This window comes from Ochotona curzoniae, unplaced genomic scaffold (assembly GCF_017591425.1).
Source record: "Ochotona curzoniae isolate NIBS_2020 unplaced genomic scaffold, NIBS_Ocur_1.0 scaffold_3890, whole genome shotgun sequence".
Classification (NCBI taxonomy): Eukaryota; Metazoa; Chordata; class Mammalia; order Lagomorpha; family Ochotonidae; genus Ochotona; species Ochotona curzoniae.
The window spans coordinates 9550086-9577260 of NW_024467115.1; the positions used below are offsets into that span (position 1 = coordinate 9550086).

General features: G+C 37.5%; 1 protein-coding gene across 8 annotated transcripts in view; it reads right to left on the reverse strand.

Annotated features, from left to right (window-relative positions):
* Positions 1-27175, reverse strand: part of THEMIS (thymocyte selection associated) — a 191816-nt gene that overhangs the window by 48345 nt on the left and 116296 nt on the right. The window contains exon 5 of one of the 8 annotated variants that reach the window (XM_040965568.1): positions 10693-10877. The exons of the other annotated variants lie outside the window; for them this stretch is intronic. Coding sequence (XP_040821502.1) covers positions 10857-10877 — 21 coding nt within the window. The 3' untranslated portion in view covers positions 10693-10856. Of the gene's footprint in view, positions 1-10692; positions 10878-27175 lie in introns of those variants that run through there. 8 annotated transcript variants of the gene reach the window in all.

Sequence of the window (27175 nt, forward strand, 5' to 3'; positions counted from 1 at the left end):
TGATCCAGCTCTCTGCTTCTGGCTTGGAAAAGCTTTGGAAGATGGCTGAAGCCTTTGGACCCCGGCATCCATACATGAAATCTGCAAGAAGCTCCTAGATCCTGGCTTCAGATCAGCTCAGCTCCAGCCATTGTGGCCACACAGGGAGTAAGCCAGAAATGGAAGAGCTCGCACTCTTTCTTTCCTTCTCTCTATACCTCTACCTTTCCAATACGAAAATTAAAAATAAATCTTTAAAAATATTTAGTTTGACATGAGTGATAAGATCTAGGGTTCTATAGCACAATTGCAGGGGGTCACATTTACAATTTTGCTCTGTTTCAAAACAGTCAAAAGAGATTTTCAGTGTTTACAACACAAAGCATTGGTAGATGCCTGAGGTGATGCATATGCTGATAAACCTAATTGAACTGGGCCCAGTAGACTAGCCTAGTGGCTAAGGTCCTGTCTTGAATACATGATGACTCCATATGGGCACAAGTTCTCATCCCAGCAGGCCTTCTTCCCACCCAGCTTCCTGCTTGTGGCGTAGAAAGCAGTTAAGGACAGCCCAAAGCCTTCGGACCCCACACCCACTAGGGAGACCCAAAAGAAGCTCCTGGCTCCTGGCTTTGGATCAGCTTAGGTCCAAACGTTGCAACTACTTGGAGAATGACCAGCAGACAGAAGATTTTCCTATCTATCTGTAGATTTTCCTCTCTGTATATCTGACTTTCTATTCTTGGATTTTAAAAAAATAAACTATTTGACCAACATGTAAGAGCCAAAAATGTTTGGAAGTAATGAAAAAAACTGAGAAAAGAGATAAAGTGAGTTATTTTCAGGAATTTAGGAGTAGTAATAAGAACTCTAGAGGGGAAAAAAACACCAAAAGTGAAGAATCACCACTATATGACTGCTTCAGATTAAAATAATGACATCTGGGCTCCAGTAATAGTTTTGCATTAGAGTACTTTAATTTCAAATTTGGCTGCTAATCTCCTGGGCATCAAACCCTCCAGATGAAAACTGCAAGCCTGGGAAAATGCTGTAACCCTCAATTTTTCTTTCACCCAAAGCCATGGAAAATGAAAAAGTCTTCTTGACATTTAGGAATATACAGATGTGAAAGAAATAAAGGAAGAAATTCATGTTAGAAATATGCTTGATGTTTAAGAAGAGCAAAGAATGAAGGCTCCTGACAAAGGGAAGGATAGAAATGCAATGTCACTGGAGGCACCATTCAGTTCTTAAATGTAATGGGAATAGAATATAAAAGGTTTCTCAAGATAGAGTTTCTTAAGAAAAATGTACAAGTCTTTCTTAGTTGCTATGGTACTAGCTTTGTAGGCAGACGCTAAATTCAAATAAAATTATAGACATCGTACTGTGCCCCAGGCTTCTTGACATACGTGTGATGATGAAAAAGATGATGATGAAATCAATTCTTCTCATAAATCTTTGCCCAAATTTCTCAGGTACACAATATATCATGAAAGAAGATCTTTTATTTAGAATCAGTTCTTTTGACAACAGAGTATAAATAGTGGAAAGTAAACTGAAGTTTTTCAATAATATTCTAGTCATTTCTCTATTGTGCCTAAGGGTGTTTCCTTAGGTAAAAGAACAACAATTCTCTAGGTTTTTACCAACAATATGATATGTTATTGTTTGAAAATTTCTTCCAGCACAGAAGGAAAAATAGGTAGTAAAATCAAATAACTAAGATCCAGAAGTAAAACTTTTATTAAATCATTGAAATTGACCGACTGTCAGGTATGTAATATCAGATACATGGATCATTTTTGCCCATGGAACAGACTGTTCATTAACAGCACCAGGAAATTATTCCTCAATAACTTAGAGAACCTGAAGGTTCTTTATTGTGTTTGCCAGAGTCATCTGGTCACTTGCCTCAGGCAGTTAAAGAGCAGTTGCTCCTTTGACAATTTTCAAGGGAATAAAAACTGCCTTCCGTGGTTTCTTCTCTTTAATTCTTTCTTTAAATTTAATCTCTCTTGTTAATTCTATTTCAATTTTCCACCTCCCTTAATAGCCTTTGTTACCTTGCACCTTCATGCTGAATCACCTTCCAGAAATGCACAACCGAGAACTATGAAGGGTAAGAAAAGTAACAGAGCTATTGGAACACTCAGGTTCATAACCTATTTACTAGAGCAGATACAGAAACAAAATGTCTAAGATGCATGAGTTATTAAAGAAACAGCATGACACATTCAGCCTTGAAGAGGAAGAGAATAATATTATTTGCGATGATTCGGGCGTACCTGGAATACATCAGGCTGCATGAATGAGTCATCCAGAAGGACAAATCCTAACCTGCCTTAACTATCTAACACTAAGGTGGAAGGCAAGAAATTTCATGGCAATTTCCAAAATGTAAGAAGGAGAAATTGGGGGCCCTTGTTCCATGGATGTGAAGTAGGTTCCTGCAAGGTGAGAAAGTTGCCCAGTGCTGCTCCGCTGTTAACAACACGCTGCTCTGCGCTTAAACTAGCATGCCAAGTATTCTGATGACAAAAATAGACACAGTAGCCTTTCTACTGTTCTGTTTCCTATCACACATGTATTTACTTAGCCTGACTTCCAAGAAACAATTAACTACTAAGTATCACAAGATTTCAGTTATGTGTGAAGTAATAGTGGCTCAGTTGAGATGTTTTTTTTTTTTTCCCTCCACAGAAAAACACATACACATGTGGTACTCAGCACTGGGTGAAGGGCAGATACCATGGTGGCAGTGGCAAGCTCAGGTCCTCCCTTTCGCTCTTTCTCTCAACACTCTTACCTCTTCAGTGACCAACACAGCTGCCAAAGCCGAAGCTTCACAATTCCTGCAGTAATCAAATCTGCACCCAGAAAGAAACATCCTGAGGTTTACATATGCCATTTCATGCTCATCTCATTGGCCACAACTTTGCCCCATAATCAATATAGCCTTTAAGGGAAAGGCTGCATGGGAAAGATAATGGATCCAAAAAACCATACCCTAAAAATCAGAAATCGTGCATTACTTGCTGAGTGTCACATATGCAAAAACATTTGAGAACAGAAGTGTTTTCGTTTGATTTTGTTTCAAATTCTGTATGTTTTTCTGTGTTTATCTATGTATATACATAACGTGTGAATAGATGCATTTTTATATTTGTATATGCTTATGTACACTACATGTATGTTATGTGCATATTATTTGTCTAAATACGAAATATTTCATATACATTTATGCTATAACCTGAAGCTCATTTCAAACAATGTTTGGCAATTTTATGCATTTTTATTGTAGCTTTTCACATAGACATAGAATTTCTACTTGTTGCATAATGTTGTTATTCAAAAGCTAAGATTTAGAGGCATTTTAGATTTTTGATTTGTGATTATGGATGCTTACTTACACTAAGGAAGAGGTAAAAAACAATTAGAATAAAACAACACCTTGCCACAAAGATGTGACAATTTCATACATTCCTATAGTATCCAACATGATGGTTTGCACAAAATAATTATACAGAGGCCAGGTTCGTGGCTTAAAGCTTGTGAGAAAACAAAAGAAGGTAAGCCAAGTCCGCCATCCCTGCCAAGTGGGGGGAACCACATGGAGTTCCAGGCTTTACCCCAGTTATTGTTCCATCTGGGAAACAAACCAGTGGATGACAGATATCTCTGTCTTTCTATGTCTTCCTACCTGTAAATTGCTGAAATTTTTACCTAAGGGAATGTCAAGCCTGCAGTTGTGAAGTGAACTGAAAGCTTGTCATTGCTGAAATTGAAAAAAAAAAAAAAAACAAAAAAACAAAGAATTCTAGAAGGAACAGGGCAGATCAGAAATGTGGGCAGTGAAATATACTGTGCACTATGAAATACAGGAAACTTGTTCACTTCTATGTTTAAAACAGTTTAATAAAAGGAAAGAAAAACACTACGTATCCAGAAGAGACTTCATTTTTTCTGCCCTTGTTTCTACAATCAACAGTGCTGTGGAATAGAATCTAATACAACTAGGACTAAAGTTTTTCTTCCATTGTAGAATCACCATCTTTATTCACTTACGGGTCTGCTAATGTAAAGCACAATCTAGATCTAATGAACAATATAAGTGCTATGGTTACCACAGCAAAATAGGAATAAAAAATAAACCTGTATCCTAACTTCCACTACAACTATCACAGAACTTTGGAAAAGTTTTAATTCCTCAGACACAGAAGGAATCAAGATGACAGAATAGGGTAAGGACACTTTTAAACGGATGGAAAAACATTTAATCAGGATGAAGCAGAGAGGACATATTTCAGGAAATAGGAAAGGACAGAACAACAGCAGAGGGGTGCCTGGACACTGACATACACAGGAAGGCATCAGACAAAACAGTGTGGCATTGAAGTGACTGATATTCCAGTGGCATTCAGCTAACTGCGATCAGAACTTCACCAGCAGCCAGAACTCTACCAGCAACCAGGTGGGAAGGCACTTTCACTCAGAGCTTTGGAGGTAAAGCCAAAGAACTGTCTGTCTTGCTGGTCCGTTTGATTTGACCAGGAGCAGAGACAGAGCAGCAGATCCCAGGCGGGCAGTGCGAGAACAGGGTGGATTTCACAGCCCAGTCAGCCCACTAGGGCTGAATTGAGTGACATTTTGCGTAAGGAGGTAAAGGCAAGGGAAAGGACTTAGCATATGCTGAGGTGGGAGTGAACTCATTTCTGACTCAGTGAACTACATCAACGTGGCATTCAACAGGTTTCACCCAAGACAGGACTGGATAGACCTCAGACCTGACAGCCAGCAGATCAAGAGCTCTAGTAGTGGCATGTCAGGCACCATTTCATATAGCATGGCAAAGAATTGAAGACTGCAGGGGACAACAGTGAACTGTGCATGTGCTGAGATTGTGAGAACTCCCTGAATTCAGTGGATTGCACTGATATCGCAGGAAAATAATAACGACTGGTGTCTCTCTAATTCTGGGACTTGCTCCAACTGGAAGTGAGAGAAAGGGTGCAGAGACAACAGTGCAGCCTCAACATGGTATCACAGTTGGTGGAGACTGGTGAGCCAGGAGCTGAGGCTGTGATTATGTTGGAAATCTACCATAAGAACCCAGACCTGGAACTTCCACGAGGGAGTAGCACAAGTGACTGTAAGCAAAGAGCCTTGTACCAACTGCAATAAGTAAAATCAAATGTAGAACTGTGGGTGACACAGCTTAGAAACCTGCCCCAAGGAGAAGACCCTGATAACCAGAAGTACAATGATCAAGAGCAAAAGAAGAGACAAAGGCACAATGAATATTACTGAAAGCTCCCCTGCAAAGGACAAAACCCAATGCCAATCTCAGAGTTCACTGAGGAAGACATCCAGAAAATGGGGCACACAGAATTCAGAAAACTCATTCTAAAGATTCTGATCAAAAATGAGAAGCTCATGCAAGAGTTCAAAGAATTTAAAGAATTTAAGGAAGCAATAAAGCAAATCAAGGCTGATATATCAGAAATGAAGAACACAGTAGAGCAAATTAAAAGTGTAATGGAGAGTCTACAAAGTAGAATGAAGCAAGCACAAGAAAGAATCTCAGAATTGGAAGATATTTCCTGTTGTCAGGGGGAAACAAAATGCTGGAAGCAGAGCTAGGTCAGGCCAAAAAAAGTATTCAAGAATCGAAAGACACTGTTAAGAGGCCTAACATAAGAGTTATGGGAGTCCCAGAAGGTGCAGAAAGAGAAGCTGAGTTTGCAAATGTATTTAATGAAATAATGAAGGAAAATTTCCCTTATCTAGAGAAAAAATTGGGAAGCAACATCCAGGAGGAGCACGGAACTCCCAACAGGCTTGATCCAAAGCAATCTTCACCAAGACACATGATCATCAAGCTCTCTTCAATTGAACATAAGAAAAAGATCCTTAAATGTGCAAGTGAACAAAATCAATTGACATATAGAAGATTGCCAATTAAACTCACAGGAGATCTCTCACAGGAAACTCTACAGGCAAGAAGAGAATGGAGTGACCTATTCCAGATTCTAAAAGAAAAACATTGTCGGCCCAGGATAACATATCCAGCAAAGCTTTCTTTTGTCTTTGAAAATGAAATAAAATTCTTCCACATTCAAGAAAAGTTACAAGAATTTGCCTCTTCCAAACCTGTCCTACAAAGGATACTTCAAGATGCTCTCTTGACAGGGAAGAGGAATAGCACCCAACAAAACCAAAGGCAAATGCAAAGAACATCCCAATAAAATGAAAACAGAAGACTAAACCAATGAACAACCCATTCCTAAAATGACAGGGCCAAGCTACCACTCATACATGTTAAACTCTGAATGTAAATGGCTTAAGCTCAATCAAACATCATAGATTAGCAGACTGGATTAAAAAACAAAACAACATCTACTTATTGTCTAGAAGAGATACACTTCACTAACAACAAAAATCAGCGGAAACTCTATTACATGGGTTTTGTTGTTTTCTGTTGGTTTCATCTCTTCACAATAGTTTCTTCTGATTAAATCTTTCAATGACTCATAGATCATGCAGTGGCATCATTTTCTTCAAGAAGGTTCTTGATTTTCATTTCTTCAGCTACATATTAGTCATTTAATAGCACGTTATTTAACTTCTTGGTGTTGTTAGTTTCTTTTTCTCCCTTATATTGATTTTGTTATGTGGCTCTTCATTTAAGGGGATGTACAGTAGCTGTAAAATGGAGACTAACATTCAGATGTGAGGATACAATGTAGTATGCATTTCTGCTTCCAGACAAGGATGGACTTGCAATGAAACTGTGTGCTAGATCTTGACAATAGGATGCTGGACTCTCTGCCATTGTCCATACCTACAATGATGAATATATGACTGCATATGAAGAACTATATTTTAGTAATGATATAGAGGAACTAGGTGGGGGGAGGAAACTGGGGTGTGGATAAGAGGAATGCCAGGAGTCTATGGAATTGTATCATAAAATGATAATAATAATAATAAAATGATAAAAAATTTGAAAATTAAAAAAATAATTTCTCAGAAACCTAACCTCCTTGTTCCCCTATACAAATATAATTACACAGAACTTAAATATTTCACTATATTAAAATCTGATAATCAGCAAAAATGCATGCTTCCAATTGCTTCCTGTTGAAAATAACCCTGAATTGAAAGGGAAGAGATTTAGCTAGTATCATTTTCATACTGAACTTCTTATTGATATTCAGTAAACCATGACTCGGGTCCCAAATGAATAATCTACAATAAATGAGTGAGAGGTGAATTAAAAGGTGTCATTTAGTCTAGTGTTCTATGATTCCTTGAATATAGCATCTGTAATGATTACATATAGCTGATATTGCCTCTGGATAATATCTTTTTCATCATAAAATGTAACTCAGCTTCCTCAATCCAGAATTTAGTGTTTGTGAAAATGCATTTAATCTGCAAAGGCCTATAATTACTCAGTCTAAGTCCCTCATAGTGTGTGTAACAACTTCTTCAGTATTCACTGCTCAAATCTAAAAGCAGTATAAAGATACATGGTGATTATAAACTCACTTTAAACAAAGCAACTGCACTCAACATTTTTCAAGTAAACAGGAAAGAAAAGTCTTCATGTAACCACATTCGAGGTACAAATCAGAATCCCATATTGAAAAGAGATTTGAAACAAAAGGGAATCACAATGTCAATTCTCTGTTAGGGTTTTTGCTGCGCATGCCAGATGCCTCATAGGCTATGGCATTTCCTCATGTAGCAACAAAGTTACCTGTAAGCCTGAAATGGATGATCTGACAGGGCCAAAAACTCTATAGAAGTCTCTGTGAAAGGAAGTTAAGACTCCAATTAAATAATTGTATTCTATAAGACCTTAACAAAGTATTACTGGGCCATGAGGGTTAAATGTTTCTGTAATTTACTAGATTGAAGATGACATTAAACCATTAAATAGTCCCTATCTGTTGTATGTACAGCTGAATTCGAAGTTTATCAGAGCCTAATACATCATGGAGAATTGATACTAGCTACACTGACCACAATAACACCATATCACAATTTTTAAAGAATACATGAAGAGATTTGGAATTTTGACTAGGCTGAGCTATTAATAAAAACCAAATAGCTTGACCTGCTCTAAGAAATTAATAAAAGCTATAACTTTTGCTCTTCGTTTTACACCAAGATGTCTTATATTCTAGAGCACTGGAAATGCGTATTCAGTCTATACTGATTGATTTTTTTTTCTTAAAATGTTCATGGAATCATTATAATCATCATTATGGAGGTATTACTATACTTTCATCCAGATTTCAGGCTACTGACTCTCTTACACTTCTGTTGTAATAAAACCTCGAAATACAGCATATTAAAACATAAGAGATACATCCAAAACAAATCTAAGAGAAATTTATAGCAATAAATGCTTACATGTAAGAAACAAATTTCAGTTATATAATCTGACTTTACACCTCAAGAAGAAAATCTCCAAAGTTGGCAGTGGGTAGGAAATAATAAATTAGAACAAAAGGAAAGAAAACTGACTAGAAAAACAATTTAATAAAAGATTAAAAACAATCCTTAGCTTCATAAAGATAAAAATTAGCAAGCTCTTAGCAAGAACTAAATAAAAGATTAAGTGATGCTATAGCTGAAAGAAAGGCCATTACAGTTGATATCACAGAAATGAAAAGGAAGACAAAAATGAACCATCATGCATCAACAAATTGTTAAACCCAGAAGAAATGCGTAAGGTTCCAGATACATGAAACCTGCAGAGGGAGAGCTATATGTACAAGGTCTAAACTGAATAGTAATAATAATAATAAGAAGAAGAAGGTAATTAAATCGGTAAAACAATTTTCCAATGGATGATTCAGGAGCTAATGTCAACATTGGTGAATTCTATCACACATTTAAAGACTTAATGTCAATCCTTACCAAATTCTATGCAAAATTTGAGTATTTACAAATTTACCATACAAGGTTAGCATTATCCTGATATCAAAGCTAGAAGAAGACACTAAAATAAAAGAATATGACAGGCTAACATCACCAAAATATAGATGTAAAACTTACCAAAATACTTCCAAATGATTAAAAAGAATTGTGAACCACAGTCAACTGGGATATAAATGTGATATAAAAAAACTGATGTAATAAGCAAATCTACATAGATATATGCATTAATAGAAGAATAAGAATAATCTGATTAAGTATATGAAAGAAACATCTGACTAGCTCAACATTCATTCATTAAAAAAATTATTCAAACAATTAAGGCCAGAAGGAATGTACTTCAATAAGTTACAGATTACAGAGGACAAGCCTACAACTAACATCATATCGAAGAGTGAAATGTGAGAGTTTATCCTGTAAGTCAGTGAAAAGACAGAGACACCATCCTCAACACTTCCATTCAGTTTAATACTGGACATTCCATCCAGAAAAATTAGATAAGGAAAAAAACCTGAAGCAAGGAATGAAATCATCTTTGCAGATCACCTGATACTATGTAAATAAAACTAAGAAGAGTACACAAAAATACTGCTCATTCTAATAAAATCTTTCAGTGAAGTTGCAGGATAGAAAATGAAGATGCAGAATTTAAGATCATTCCACACAATACTAACCTACTAGATGAAGAAGATCAATCACATTTATAATAACACACGAAAAAACCTACAAATAAATGTATCCAAAGGGCAAATTAACTCTACAATGAAAACTAAAAACATTGATTAAAGAAATGGAAGAAGACTAAAATAAATGGTCAGTGTTCCTTGGTCATGAATTGAAAGAATTAATATTAATATTATTAAAATGATCATATTACTCCAGGTAACCTACAGGTGACTTACAAGGTGACCTGTTCAGGTGATTATGCTTATTTTATCAGTGCTATATTCCTAAAATTGCATCTATAAAACCACATGAAATATATTTTCTTTATAGTAATGCAAAACAGATTAGTTAATTTTAAAAGTCAATGAAATTCTCCACAAAAAGTAGAAAAAATCGGGGTCCAGCATGGTAGTCCTCACCTTATGTGCTCTCGGGATTCTATATGGGCACCGGTTCAAATCCCAGCAGCCCCACTTCCCATCCAGCTTCCTGCTTGTGGCCTAGGAAAGCAGTCAAGGATGGCCCAAAGCCTTCACACCCTGCACCTACATAAGAGATCTGGAGGAGGCTCCTGGCTTTGGATCAATTCAGCTCCAACAATTGCAGCCGCTTGGAGAATAAATTGTCAGATAGAAGAGCATTCTCTCTGTCTCTCCTCCTCTATATATATCTGACTTTCCAATATAAAAATTTTTTAAATTAAAAATAAAAGTAGGAAAAAAATCTCTAAAATTCACTTGGAACCAGAAAGATTCCTGAACAAGCAAACCAATAAATCTTGTAAAAACACAATAAAGCTGGGATATTGCACTTCCTGATTTCAAATTACATTGCAAATATTATTTACATAATATTGGCATAAAATCAGCACAGATTAATGCAACAAAAAAATCTCAGAAAATAGGTCCACCTATATATTGATGAGTGCCAACAATAGAAAATTGAGAAAGTTTTTTCTATCAATAAATGGTTGGATAAGTTGTATATCTACATACAAAAGAATAAAACAGACAAGTATGCTTGTATCATATACAAAAAGTAACTTAGAATGAATTGAAGATTTAAATGTAACATTTAAAAGTATAAAACCCCTCAAAGAAAAACATCTTAGGTTGAATGTCTTGATATTGGTGATGGTAAGGAGTTTCTTCCATTTTTTTTTAATATAACAGTAAAAACATAATGGGAAAAGAAGTAGAAAATAATGAGTTCTCACTTCATCAAAGTGGCAAAGTCTGCTTGCTCAGCACTGGAAGCAATCAATAAAATTCAATGGCAACCTAGGATGAGAGAAACGGTTGCAAACCACACAATTGTGAAAGCATTACTACTGAAAATTTATAATGAACTCCCATGACTCAATACCAAAAATTTAACAAAATAAAAGAACCTAAACAGTTATTCAAAAGAAGATAAACAAATAGTCCACAGGTACATGGGGGAAAATCACTCAGTTTTAAGAAACCATCAGGGAAACACAAACTAAAACCACAATGAGAGATGATCTTATATCTGTCAAGATTTGTATAATTCAAAAGACAAAGAGAAAAAAATGACCTAGCAAAGACAGGTGGTGGCACCTCCTGGCATGTGTGTGGGCTGGAGGGTGGGATGAGCTAGGCTTTAGCACCAATGATGTGTGCTAGAGGTGAATGTGAAGTGGGGCAGACCAAACCAGTGCACTGCACATGATGACAGGCACAGAAACTGGGGTGGGGTCTGGTCCAGTGGAGGTTATTAGGGGTCGCTCCGACTGGACTATAGCTCCTGATGGTGTATGTAAGGGCTAAGTGTGTGGCAGGCAAGGTTGGGCTAAACCACAGCACCCACTGGTTTGCATAACAGACAGAGAAGACTGGACTGGAGATAAATCTGAACTAGAGATTGCATCTACCAACGTGTGTGTAGGCTGATATGGGTAACAGAATGAGCCGGACTCCATGCTGGTGGATGCTGACAGGAACCCATGCCCATACAGGTCTGGGATCACCTCAGATGAGATTTCTTGGAGGGTCCTCCCAATTAAACTGGTGGACTCAAAACTCCAACTATGGGAAAAATAGCAAGACCTGTGATCTGACAGTGGAGAGCATGTGTCAGAACTGGGCCTCCTCAGTGGGTTAGAGCGGAGGACAGCATACTCAGTGGCACATTGAGGATTTGGCAGTCCATTGGAGTCTGCAGGTGACATCTGTTACCAGCGCAGAGGAAGGAGGACAGAACAAATTGATCAACTACCCCAGCCAAGCCTTCATAGCAAATATCTGGGAGAATGGAGACTCTAAGGTGGTCTACGTCAGCCAATAGACATTGGAAGAATTTCCTCATTCTTAGAGTAGTGAGATTGACAGCATTTCAGAACTCTCAAAACCACCTACACAGAACTTTTGAGAGTATGCACCACATTGGGGACACTGGATTGTTGTCTGCTGCCCATTCCCCGTCCCTGGGTACTGGGCCAGTAGGGAGGCTGGATGTGGCTTAACCCCTTATTTTCTCTTCTCTCCAGATAGAGGGAGAAGAAAAAGAAAATTTGAAAACAATGAACTCACCCATTTTCCCCTAACCTTTCAATCCTTCCCACCCTAATCAACTATATGAACATCATCAGAAAAAAAAAAAAAAAGAAAAAAGGGATCTGGAAAGGTTTTGAGACTTGGCATACAGTTCACGAGAGGATAAAATGGTACATCTGCAAAGTTAAACGATATAGTATGTCCTCAAAAGCTAAAAATAGTGGCAGACTTTGGCATAGTGGTGAAGTCATTGATTGGGAACCCACATCCCATAACAAAATGCTTGCTTGGAGTTTTATTTACACTACATTGGTTCCAACTTCCTGATAATAAGCTTCCCTGTGAAGCAGGAAATGCCGAGTTAAGCACTTACATCCCTGCCACCTGTGTGGGAAACTAGAGGGAGCTAGCTATTGCAGGCATGTAGGAAGTAAACAAGAGAATGGTAGAACTCTCTCCATCTGTCTCTCTTTTTGACTTTCAAATAAAATGAAAATCAATAAGTAACTTTTATGAAAGTGATAAAAATAAAATTATACGATTTAGCAATCCTTCTGTGGTTATTTATCCAAAGGAAATGAAGTGAGAGACTTAAAGAGACACCTGAATTCCCACGTCCACTGTTTATTTGTTTGTTTATTTACAATAGCCCAGGTATGATAACAACCTAAGGGGACATAAATGGATGATTAGGTGAAGGAAATCAGGTATATATCTACAATGAAAAATTACCCAGGCACAAAATGAAGCAAAGCGTCCCATTTATGACAACAAGCATGGACTAGAAGAAAGTATGTTATAAAAATAAGCCAAAAACGGAAAGACATACAGTAAATGATCTTAACTGTGTATCAATTCTAGTGTACTTACGTAAGCTCATAGAAGTAGAAAGCTGAATGGCAACTGCCAGGTGTTGGTTATTGGAAGTGGGAAATCCGGGATTCTAATGAATGCTCAAATGGGATGACACTAAGAAAGTTAAAAGACTTCACCATAATGCAGGTTCCTGTTCTACATTGTCAGCATGTCAGTTTCATTTTATGGAACTTCCCTGGTTGCAAGAAGCTACCAGCATCAACTCAGCACTGCAAGACGTGGAATCTCTGCTCAATCAGGATGCTACATTTCCCTCCTCACTGGGAAAACTTTGGTCAAACATTCCTCTCTACACCAACAACGGTTAACAGAGAATTGCCATAATTTAATCAAAAATAAACCCGGGACTTTGGTTGCAGATTGAAAAAGCGGAAGAGGAATTCAGAAGAATAAAAGAAGAGAGGAATACATTAGGAGAATTCAGATAAACAAGAGTTTTGGAAGAGAACTGCCAGGAAATGATAAAAACAGAAGAAAAAAAGAATAGTGGCTATTCAAATTCGAATTGCTCATAAGTGAATGTTACAGATGTTCATAATATCCATAATGAAATGTTTGAGGGGTTGGGTTTCCAGAAATCATTACAACTCATTCAGAATTTTTACTAAAGACAGGTTAAGAATTGTCTTATTTTCTGTAAACATTCTTTTGCAAAACCCCCCTTAAAGATCTATTTCACTGCTCATTAATTTAGAGGTAAACATTTTCTAGAGGCAAACTCAGATCCGCTAATATACAAGACATTTCTACACTAGTTGTTGAATCTATGAAATATGCGTCTTCTAGGAACATACGATTTCACTGTGTTGCCATCAGTAAGGTTCAAGAGACACATTTTATAGTTATAGCCCACAACAAACATTAAATGCCTTAGAATTTTTTTATGAAATATTTTCATAAGGGACAGGTTAGTTTGACTTGCTGATTTAAACAAATCATGGAGTTCTACTAAGAAAGCAACAGGGAAATCATGGGCCCAGCATGGTAGCCTAGCAGCTGAAGTCCTTGCCTTGCACATGACAGACTCCCATATGGGCACCAGTTCTAATCCCGACAACCCCGTTTCCCATCTTGCTCTTTGCTTGTGACCTGGGAAAGCAGTTAAGGAGAGCCCCAAACCTTGAGACCCTGCAGCAGCATGGGAGACCTGGAAGAGGCTCCAGGCTACTGGCTTCAGATCGGCTCAGCTCTGGCCATTTTGTTCACTTGGGGAGTGAATCAACGGATGGAAGCTTTTCTTGGTCTCTCCTCCTCTCTGTTTATCTGACTTTCCAATAAAAATTAAAAACAGATAAATCTTTTAAAAAGAAAAAGAAAGCAACAGGGAAACCAAAGAGTAAGAATTATATGATTTCCTGCCCACCACACACTTGGCCACATAAACCAGTGGGAGCTGCAGCCTAGTTGAGGTGACTCCCAATCACCTTCACCAGGCTGGCCCCCTACCCTGGTTCTCATGCTTGCCCATATGTACAGGAGACTGACCCAGTCTGTCGCACATCCCATTCAGCTTACATACATGTCAATGGGCATTGAAGCCTAGTTCAGCCCAACGAGCCCCACTATTCAGCCCACACACCTACCAACTGGTGCCACTCTATCTAGCCATGCCTCCCCCAGTCCTGGTTCTTATGTTGACCAGACGGAGTTGCTTCAACACCCATTGGTTTGTGTAGAAGATGGGGCTGGAGGCAGAACTGTCCCAGCAATTGCAACCACCACTATATACTTGGACTGATAGGGGCAACAAACTGTGCCAGACCCTGTACAGGCAAGTACACCGAAGAATCTGGTCTGGGATCACTTCAGATGAAGTTTCTTCGAGCATTCCCCCAACTGAACGTCCAGATTCAGAACCTCACCCATTGAGAGAATTCAATGGAGATTGCATGGTCTGACCGTGGCATGTATGTGTCAAAGTTGAGCTGCCTCAGTGGCTGGGAGAGAGCAGTGGACGCACAGAGAGGATATGCTAGTACATTGGGCCCTGCATAGGACACCTGATATCACAACAGAAGACAGAGCAAATTGATCAAGTACCCCAGCCAAGTGTTAGCAGTGAAAATCTGCACATGAGATACTAAGGTGGACTGTCAGCCAGTGGATTCTGAAGAGAGTTCATCGTGCTTGGAATGGCAAGATTGGCAGCAATTCAGACCATTTGAACTATCGAAACCACTTGAGCAGTGCCCTCGGAGCACGCCCCACACTGGGGACCTTGGGATTGTTAGAAGGGTGGGGGGGCTCCTCTCTTCTTCTCTCATCATCTCCCAGACACAGGAAGGAAAAAAGAAAATGTGGAAACAGTGATGTTACCCACTTTCCTGTAACCGTTGACCCTTTGAGCCATGTTCAACTATGTAAAGATCATCAACAATAAATACATAAAAAAGAATTATATAGTTTCTGATAAGTTGGGTAGTATTTCACATACTGTTAAAACGCATGTACGTTTATAAAAACGTATTTTTTCCTCTATGATCGAACACAATACTGGAATACATTATCTGGAATATCAAACACTGTTTTTAAAGATTAAAAAATTTTGGGTACCAGCTTACCATAATTCTGAATTGTGTATTGTGTAGATGCTTCCTATAATCAAAGCAACAGCAGACAATAGTAACCCTGGCATTCTATGTGTCATATTTTGTCAATAGATAGTCAACACAAACATATCCATGCATGGAAAAGGATCTACTGTGTGGAACCAAGGTATGACATTAAACAATCCTTCCCTTTTCATTAAAAAAGAGTTTATAATCATTCTCTTTGAAAAAATGGAAATTTCATTTCAATGCTGTTCAATTCAGCTTTCTAAATGTCTATATGTAAAATAGTAATACAAAAGCAAGTACTCATTTGAATGTCTTTGTAAGTACAATTGTTCAGAGCTGCTGTTGGTTATAACGATAGTACACAAGTACCTCACTAACTTGTAGATAAAAGCCAGAAATGCAACTATAAAACGATGGACAAACTTCACTGCACCTGTTACTATTAACAAATTTGAATTTGGCAACAACACAAAAGATGACAACTGTTTAATGACAGTCTCTCACTGAAAATATCTGTGATCAAATTCAATTTTGTTCAAGATTGCTTTATACTCATTGTTTCTAATGGTTGCTTTTAGTCAAATGATCTTAAAAGCGAAGAAAGAATGATCAATATACAGTACACTTCAGAAGGTACTTTGCACATTCAGCTGGTGCTTTTGATTTTTTCTTCCATTAATTGTTACACATCTGTATCGTCTAGTTTTGACTGTTCACAAATGTGACAGCTAATTTCACTAAAAATATGATAACCAAATGAGTATATTTTCTAGTATTTAATATGCTACTCAAATTAATTCCATAAGTGTCTCCTAAGTATGGCTTGAGCCTTAGCTATTACAAAGGAACAGCCATGTACTTTCTACTCCAAAATATCCTTGTTCTGTAGTCCAAGAATTTATACCCTAGCAGAAAAGACCACCATAATTCTTCTTGGATTCATTTTATTCCCAATAGTGTTCAATATATAATCACTTTTAAATTCAGGTATTGTTTCATTGGAACATTTTTGCCAATTTATGACTTCTGTAGAAAAAAGAATAACGAACTGTCGCCATTACCAAAACTGAATGGTTATTGTCTTGTTTTACTAAAAATTAGAGGGAAATATATATAATTCCAACACCATTTTTTCATAACTTAATAACCATTTCCTCAGGAAGCTTTCTGTAAAGTTCCAATAGTATATTTACTTCTGCAAATATATGGAGCAGTTAGAGAAAGAAAATAATTTCCTGATTTCCATGGGTAACTTGTAAAGTAAAAACTCTTGACTCTCTGTGGAGGGAGACAGAGATTAGAGCAAGAGCAACAGAAAGACAGACAGAGAGGTAGACAGACAGCCTTTTATTTACAGACTGCATTCACTCTATTTCATTTTATAATAAAAATCAAGATTTGAAATGCAGTTTTGACTGGATTAGCTAAATCACATGTGAATAGATAAAAATTAATTTTGAATACCCTAAAGAATCGATGGTTGTGTGAGGAAGATATTTCTGAACAGCAGGTTTTTGCATTAACAAAGTATGAAAATATTTTGAAAAGTATAACCCCCCCACATAAAGTCAATTGTCTTAGCTTTGCTTTACTCCTTGTTATACACTCCATAAGGAAATCATCTCATCCATTTGTCAAAGATCAGAAATACATAATTATTGATGTCTGTCTTTATATTGACACGCACTCACTTAATTCTGCACATTCAATAAGTGACTAGTAGTATTGCATCACAACAGATACTTCAAATACAGCTGGTCTAAACTGAGATATATGAAAGTGAGTTATACACAGATGATTTTTAAAACATGAGAGATTTTTCCATAGCATTTTTCCAAATTCATATGTCATTGTCTTTTTTTTATGTATTTATTTTCATTACAAAGTCAGATATACAGAGAGGAGGAGAGCCAGAGAGGAAGATCTTTCTTCCGATGATTCACTCCCCAAGTGAGCGGAACAGCCAGTGCTGCGCCGATCCAAAGCCAGGATCCAGGAACTTCTTCCGGGTCTCCCACGCGGGTGCAGGGTCCCAAAGCTTTGGGCCGTCCTGACTGCTTTCCCAGGCCACAAGCAGGGAGCTGGATGGGAAGTGGAGCTGCCGGGATTAGAACCGGAGCCCATATGGGATCCCGGCGGGTTCAAGGCGATGACCCCAGCCACAAGGCCATGCTGCTGGGCCCCTGTAGCACATATTCTACAACTATAGCTAGAGAATTCTGAAAGTCTTCATGATACACAAATCATATACTTTCATAGAAGATGGTATAACTAGGTATTAATTAAAGAGGAAATAATTGAGACCTCAATGATATCTACTATCAGTTGAGAAAAATGTATAGAGCACAGACAATTGACTGAAGAGATCCCGGGGAAAGGTGTGGAAGGCTGACATTACTCTAAGGCAGAGTAATCATTGATAATCACATTGTGGCTCAATAATAGCTTAGCTTGCATATTATTCTCCTATTACTCCTCCCTTGATATCATTAGAGGTTTGGGAGCATTTTAGGAATAACTATAGTTTTAACTTAGTCTTAAAATGCATATTTGCATCACCAGAAGTTTCTTTATCCCTTTTTGTTAAAGAAATTCATGTAAATATTGCATATTTTACTATTCCTATTTTTCCACATTATCCTAAAATTAGACGTTCCCAACTGTAATGAGTTTATGCTTCATTTTGTGCTGACATATCCATTTATGTGGATCACTATTGAAGGCTACCTTGTTAACTGTGAATTTCAAAGCTTCATGTAAACACAAGTAACCCATAAACTGAATCCTGTTACAGGTGACCCTTGCATTCTATAGCATATTCCTGGAGACTTTAAGACTTCTCAGTAACAAGAATGCCTTTATAGTGTGTAACTTCTCACTTAAAATTACACTAATGTATAATGAAAACTATAATAATCATAAGGAAGAAGAAAGAAAAGTTAGTGATCTGTGCAAAATCCCAGTGGTTCCACAAATACAAGTCTAAAATTATGTTAAAAACTATTTCTCGGATGAGAATTGCTATTTTTAAAATATTTATTTTATTTTTTTTTAATTTTTATTTATTTTTGCTGCAAAGTCAGATATACAGAGAGGAGGAGAGACAGAGAGGAAGATGTTCCATCCACTGGTTCACTCCCCTAGTGGCCACAATAGCAAAAGCTAAGCTAATCCAGGGCCAGGAGCCAGGAGATTCTTGTGGGTCTCCCATGCAGGTGCAGGGTCCCAAGGCTTTGGGCCATACTTTTCCAGGTCACAATCAGGGAACTTGATGGGAACTAGAACAGCCAAACACAACCCAGCCCTCATATGGGATCTAAGTGCAGGGTCCTGAATTATTTTCTTTGACCCTTTAATTACTAACCAGCTTTATCAGTCAGCTACTTTCTACGAAGTATTTAACAATGGAACAAAACTTGCACCCTGCCATGAATGTGACTATATAGAAGATGATGAAGGAAAAACAATGAAAGCCCAAAGAGATAGACTGTCACCTAGCAAAAATGGATGAAGGATAGAATCAAGATGGCAGAATAAGGTAAGGACATGTTTGGAGAATCATTTAATCAGGATGAAGCAGACAGGACACATTCCAGAAAATAGGAGAGGACAGAACAACAATAGAGGGGTGCCTGGAGACTGACAGAAACAGGAAAGCAGGGAAAACAATAATGTAGTATGGCAGTGACTAATACTTCAGCAGCATTCAGCTAACTGCGATCTCAACTCCACCAGCAACGAGGTTGGAAGGGAATTTCTCTGGGACACAATAGTCATTTAGTAGCACGTTGTTTAACTTCTTGGTGTTCATTTCTTTTTTTCTCCCTGATGTTGATTTTGTTTTGTGGCTCTTCTTTTAAGGGGATATATAGTAGCTGTGTAATGGAGACTGTCATATCTGGTAACATGTTATTTAACTTCATGGCATTGTAAATTTCTAATTTTCTTACTATTGTTGATTTTGTGTTATGACTTTTCATTTGAGGAGATGTACAGTAGCTGTAAAATGGAGACTAACATTCAGATGTGAGGATACTATGTAGTATGCATTTCTGCTTCCAGACAAAGATGGACTTGCAATGAAACCGTGTGCTAGATCTTGACAATAGGATGCTGGACTCTCTGCCATTGTCCATGCCTGCAATGATGGACAGACATATGACTGTATGAAGAACTATACTATGGTAATGATATAGGGGAACTAGGCGGGGTTGGGGTGAATGTGGCTGGGATAAGCAAAATACCAGTAGCCTGTGGAACTGTATGATAAAATGATAATAAATAATAATAACAATAACAATAATAATAATAATGGATGGAGGCACTGACACCAGTTTGCTAGCTAGGAAGCACAGGAGACTCAATATGACTAATGGTAAATTATAAATGCTACATGTCAATGCACCTAAAGATTATAAAAATTGAAAGAAATTTGTAGTTCAAAATGAATCAGCTACTTCACATCCCATTTAATAAAACTTGAATTGCATCTGATATATATTTAAGTGCTAACAGAGCAATAAAATATTCCTTGAAATAATCTGTGATTAATCTGATGTAAACTCTTACTGACAGTCTAGAACAAGGTTTTAAACAGTGGCTAATGGCTGATAGGAAAGCAAATAGTTTAAAATTCAGCACCCATAACTGACAGCATCAACCCCCATGATTTCCATCTGTGGCATATATTTAAAATCACTCTTGCATGTTCTGTGCCTGTGGTACCTTGACATATGAATTATAACATTGGCTCAATCATAATTAAATGATTCTTTACATTGCAGTTATATCACCTATAGTAACTGCTTATATCTTTATTATGGTTCCCATTAGCAATTCTGAAACTGATTTTCAATCATTATAAATAAATTTATTGGGTTCTTTTGATGCAGTAATCAATTTTTATATACATCAACGTATTAAATAACATTTAGAAACACTAATTTTTAATTTTTTTCTAAATTTACATCTCCTATTTGGCTGACAAGAGCCCATACAATTGGGCCATATTCTGCTGCTTTTTCCAGGCCTTTATCAGGGAGCTGGATCAGAAATGGAGTAGCACAGACATGAACCAGTTCAAACAAGAGATCCCAGCACTGCAGGGAGTAGCTTTACATATTACATCACAATGCCTGTCTCTTGGAAACCCTAATTTTTGCATAAAAGAGTGACTCTTTTATTAATTAAAGATGTATTTATTTTTATTTGAAAGGCAGATTTTTACAGAGATAGGGGGGTGGTTTTCAATTCCCAATCAGCCACAGGTGCTGGTGCTGAACCAATCCAAAGTCAGAATCAAGTGCTTCTTCAGGGTCTTCCATGGGGCAGCAGGGACCCAATCACTTGAGCCATCCTCTGCTGTTTTCCCAAACTGTAAGCAGGGAGATGGATCAGAAGTAGAACAGCTGGGTCAGATGCCAGCATCACAGTTGGAGGGTTATCTTGCTGAGAGACAGAGATTTTCCATCCATTGGTTCACTCCCCAAAGCAGAGCAGCCAAGATGAAGCCAATGCCCACCTGGTATGTCAGCATTACAGGCAGAGGTTTAACATGTTATAGCACAGTACCAACCCCAGGAAATCCTTATTTTTAAAACATGCTTAACTTAATGATATTTTCATTAAAGTACTTTCATTAAAAAAGTGAAAATATAAATACATTTAGAAGGCCTGACAAAATACCTAATGTATATTTAGTGATGGTTTATGATAGTACCAGCCAACAATGTTTCTCTTGCTTCTTTCAGTTTGTTTCTCTCAAGGACAACATCCATGTGCACACTGATGCAATTCTCTCTACTACCCAGCTTAATTAGATAATATATCTTTTCTTCTTATACATGTTTATATCAATAGAATATAAAATGGCCTTCATTTACTTCAAGAAGTGCACTTTTAGAGTAAAATTAAGTAGCATTATTTGTATTCCAAGGAATTCTTTTTCCTCCAAAAAGACAAAGAATAAATTTTTATTTTATAAGACAATAAAAACAAAGTATGAAGGAGAACTCCAAACAGTATTAGTATATCTTTGGAGAGGTCATAAGACTGGAGGTGTTGTGATCAAGTTTTGGTGATTTGGTCAGGAAAGCAGGAAAGACCACATCGTTAGGTAGCAAAAGACACATATGCCCCCGTCTCACCACCCTGACACTCAGCTAGCAAGAACATCTTCCCCAGAGGACAACGCAATCTTAGACTTGAACCGAATAAAAATGGTAAGCTAAATAAATCTTGCCTTTATACAAAGTTGGTTGTCATAGGTATTGTATTCTATTAGTAGACTTTGCTTTGTAACAGGTTTGAATGCATAGACCCCGGGGAATATATTCAATCTGTTTTGTTTACACCATGGCCAGCCATGAAAGAGTCTATCTGAAGCAAGACAATGTTCAGTTCAATCTAAAATGCAAATATTAGAGCATGTCAAACACATCACATGACAATGCTCATTTCCAATTTCCTTTGCAAACTTCCATTGCTGCATGTCTCCTTGAACTCTGATTTTGCAGTGCAGGAAGATCTACATAGTAATTTTATTTCAGGTAGTGATTTTATTTATTAAACCTGAACCTCAAATGAATAGCTAAATGGAAGAAAGAAGTAGATTCAAGTAAAACTAACATTTTTAAGGATCTTATTAAATTTTACAAGTCATTGGAATTAGTGCTCCTTGGCTTTCGTCATGATTTTCTGACTAATGATTGGAGAAGCTCTTCTAATTTTCTTGATTGTATTCATTATGAATAAATAAAAGTATATACCAAGTCAAGGAGCTGTTACATGCTTGACTGTGCAAGATGTATTATCCTGGAATCTGGGACAATCCTCCAAAGCTTGCCCAGACTGTAGACATGGAGCAGGGAGAATTAGCCTGCACTGTGCTCCCTTAAAACTATTCATTTCTAGACCTAGAATAAATGTAAAGGTGTTGAGTTTCAGATATATGGAGTTTCACAACAGCTGTTAAAGAAAGGGGTATGCATTCACAACAAGCTAAAACACTGTAAGGCAGACAGGAGAGTTTGGCCAAGAAGTCAAGATGCCAGTTAATATACCCACATGCCCCGCTGCAGTATCCTGGTTGAACACTTGCCTCCTGCTAATGCAGACACTAAGAGGCAGTTGTAATAGCTCAAGTATTGAAGTCCTGCCACGCATGTAGAAAACCTGGACTGAATTCCCTCACCTAGGTTCACCTTCCCTCCCCATTCAATCCTTTCCCCACAAACTGTGGACATTTATACCATGAACCAGCAGATAAGAGCTTTGCTTGTATCTCCTATTTATTCTTCTCAAACACCAGGAGGCTTTCAAAAAATTTTTTTAATTTGTTTACTAAGCTTCTTTTGATTATGTAAGTCATGACCTACTTAACATACAAATAAAATTAGGTTAAAACAGCATGATAGCACTTGTAAATGCCAGAATTCACAATCTAAGTGCATATAAAGGTTTGCTGACTCTGAGTTCCTAAACCCCCCCAAATAACTTTTTATATGATTCTGACACTAGAAAAGAAGTTAAGAAGATAAAGATAATCCCAAAATTTTGTAATAGAACTTTGGTCTGAAATGTACTTCCTTGGTAGATAAAATAGAGCATAGCATTATATAACAGTCTCATATAATTGAGCTAATGCAAAAGCATTGCTACCCACCAGAAAGTGCAGTAGCAGCCTTTTAAACAGTAATTTTATCTGATCAGTATGCACACTTCTGGTATATTTCATCATGGCTAGCATGCCAAAATCTAACACCAGAAATTTCCAAAAATATATATATATATTTTCAGACCATGTTTGAGCCTCATTCCACTTATCATTAAAAGTAGAACATGGTTAAGAAACATTCTCAGAGTTTTAAAAATACCTTGTGTATTTTTAAAAATTACATGTTTTCCTGCGACCAATAAACCATTAAAATCTAAACTTCCACCAAAGGAGTTTAAAAAGATCTTTTTTTACTACAACAGAAAGATTATGGGTATTTTCTCACATACATGGCATCTGGTAACTTTTTTCCTGCCAAGATCTATAAATGTCTTAAACTGCCACTTTGAAAAAAAAAATCAAACTTCAGAAGGCAAACTTAAAGAATAATAATTAATACAGCAACAACTGAAGGAGACTCAAATATTGGTGACTATGTAGTTACAAACCTAAGATAAACATTTAAGATTAGCTAAGCTTTAAATGAGAAAATCAAAATTAATCATTTTTTATTCAGTATCAGCTTGTATTTTACATCACTGGTGGTCTTTGTATCTACCTCAGTTATCTTTCACTGCAAACATGCATAATATGTATGACAAATCCTCACAAAACTTAGCAACTTAAACAACACTACTTTATCATCTCCATCTTTTGGGCAATGATGGTTTACTAAATGACTTGCACTATAGTCAAGAATGTTATTCTCTTCTGGGATGCTGTGGTAACTGAGAATCCAAAAACTCTTTCCATTGAAAAAAAATAACTCAAACATCGTAGTTCAGAGCTATCCAGAAAGTAAGCAAAACCCTTCTTAAGGGTTAGAAGCCTTCTTAAGGCTTAGAATTACAACCGGCTCAATGACACTTGAACTGCATTCAGTTAGTTAAAGCAAATTTCAAAGCTAATGAAGATGTATTATGCTTGATGTGTGGAACAGTCTGGACCAGTCTGCCATACATATTGGCAAGCACAGGAACCAGGACAGGGGGCAGGCCTGGTGGAGGTTATGGCAGGTCACTCCGACTAGGCTACAGCTCCCACCGGTTTGTGTGAGGGCTGAGTGTGGGCTGGCCAGAATCAGGCTGGACTGCAACACCAATTGGTTCCTGTGGAAAGACAGGGCTGGAAGCAGAACTGACCCAGCAATTGCAAATACCAGCATGTGCATAAGCTGATTGGGGCGGCAGAGTGTGCCGGACCTTGCGTTGGCATGCACATACAAGAATCAGGTCTGGGATCACCACAGATGAAGTTTCTTCGGGGATTCCCCCAACTGAATTGCTGGACTCAGAACCCCAACTATGAAGAGAATTGCAGGTTCCATGGTTTGAACACGGAGTGCATGTGTCAAAGCTGAGCCTTCTCAGAGGTTCAGACAGAGCAGTGATAACATATCCAGGTGCACATGGAAGATATGGCAGATCATAGGAACCTACAGAGGATACCCAGTATCACAACAGAGGACAGAGAACAGAACAAATCCATCATCTACCCCAGCCATGTGTTGGCAGTGAAAATCTGTGCAGACTCTAAGGTGAATTATATCCACCAGTGGATTCTGGAGAGATTTCATTGTGCTTGGAATGGTGAGATTGGCAGCAATTCAGAACTGTTGAATTATCAAAACCACTTGAGCAGTGCTCTGGGAGCATGCCGCGCATAGGGAACCTGGGATGGATGGGAGTCTGGGTGGGTCATCTCCCTTTATCTCTCCCTTTACCCCAGATATAGAAATAATAATAATAATAACAATAATGATAATGTGGAAACAATGGTCTTACCCACTTTTCTGTAGCCCCTGAATCTTTGTGCCCTAATCAACTATGTAAAGATTATCAAAATAAAATAATTACAAAAAATTACGTTGCCATTTCTGTTGAAAATCAGTTGACTGCCTGTCTCTGGGCTATTTCTCTGTTTTCCCAAGCTGCACAGGTCTATGTTACACCAATGGCTTTAGATTTATTCATAGCATTGAAATGAAGCAGTGTTGCCTTACAACTTTGTATCTCTTTTTTCAAAAGTGTTTTAGCCATTTTAGATTATTTCCATTTTCAAATACATATTAGCATTAGCTTGTCAATGTGTACTTTTTAAAAGAGCAGCTGCCATTTTCCAGAAATGACTCTGTGAAAAGGCTCACAGACCACAGCTTCTGAGGTTTGGTCCAAACCAACCAAATGATCTAGAAATCAAACACTCAAGCCACTACTTCACATGAGTGCACTGCAGCCTTTACCTTCATGCAACATCATAAGAGACTCCCCGAATCAGAACCACTGGGCTAAGCTCCCTTTAGATTCTTGACTCACAGAAAATAGAATGAAATGAATGCCTTCTGTTTCAATCACTATGCTTTTGTAAAACTTATGTAACACTAGATAATTCATGGAGATAGTGGTTATATTTCATAGTACAAAGAATGCATACTGTTGCTCTTTCTGGGTAAAGTACTGTAATAAGATCAAATAGGTCAACCAAAACGACAGTATTGTTCAATTCTTACATGTAATTACTGTTTTGTTTTGTTTTGTTTTACTTTTTCAATTAATTATTTTAACAGTGTTGAAATTTCCAACTAAATTTGTTAATTCTCCTTACACTTCCATTTTATACACGTTCTTTATGTATTTAAAACTCTCTTATTACCACAAATAAAATAATTGTGGAATATTCTTGATGAATTGAACTTCATTTCTTTTTTTTTTAAAGATTTATTTTTATTATTTTTTCATTGGAAAGGCGGATATACAGAGAGGAGATACAGAGAGGAAGATCTTCCGTCCGATGATTCACTCCCCAAGTGAGCGCAACGGGCCGATACTATGCCGATCCGAAGCCAGGAGCCTCTTCCGGGTCTCCCACGCGGGTGCAGGGTCCCAAAGCTTTGGGCCGTCCTCGACTGCTTTCCCAGGCCACAGGCAGGGAGCTGGAAGGGAAGCGGGGCTGCCGGGATTAGAACCGGCGCCCATATGGGATCCCGGGCGTGCAAGGCGAGGACGTTTAACCACTTGCGCCACCGCGCCGGGCCCTTGAACTTCATTTCTAATCACTGTTTTCACATCACTATTTTTTGAGGAGGCTGTTCTTTAATCACCATTTTTGGTGCCTTTTTCAAGCTCCAACTGGCTGTAGATACTTAAATATATTTTCAGCATTTGTATTTTGTTCCATGAATTGATGCATGTGTTTTTATTCTAATATCATGTCATGTAGCTTGCTAGAGTTCGGAAAAACATCTTGAAATCAGGTATTATAACATTTTAAGCTTTGTTCTTTTTGCTCAAAATTAATTTGCATTTTTTGTACTTAATGCTTCCAGATCAGCTTTATAAATGGTTTTTCTAGATCTCTGGAGCAAGTCACTGGTGTTTTGATAGGTACTATTCAGAAACTATATATTACTTAGGAGTAGTCTAAACACTTTCATGATATTAATTTTTCCAATCTATGAATATAGAAATCTTGCCAAGTTTTTTTCTTCTTCAATTTCTTTCATTAGTGTTTCATAATTTTTACTATGAGGTCTTCCACTTCCTTAGGTAAATCTGTTCCTAGGTAATTCATTTGGCTAGTGACAAAAATGCCTAGATAGTGTCTGGGATGGACGTCCTTCTTTGGCTCCTGATTCCATCTTCCTGTTGATGTGGGCAATTGGGAGGTAGATGTGATTACCAAGGCAACTGGCTTTCTGCCGCCCACCTACCAGACATGAATTCTTGCCTCCCTGGGTTTTTTTTAATCATTATTATTATTCCTTGATACTCACTTCATTATATTATTTTCTTCATAGTAATCTCACTGTTAAAGATATTTAGTTCATAGTAATTCCTTAGTGATAGACATAAATTCCACATACTATTATTTAATCCTAATGCTTTTATAGAGTCATGTAACTGGAAAACAAAGAT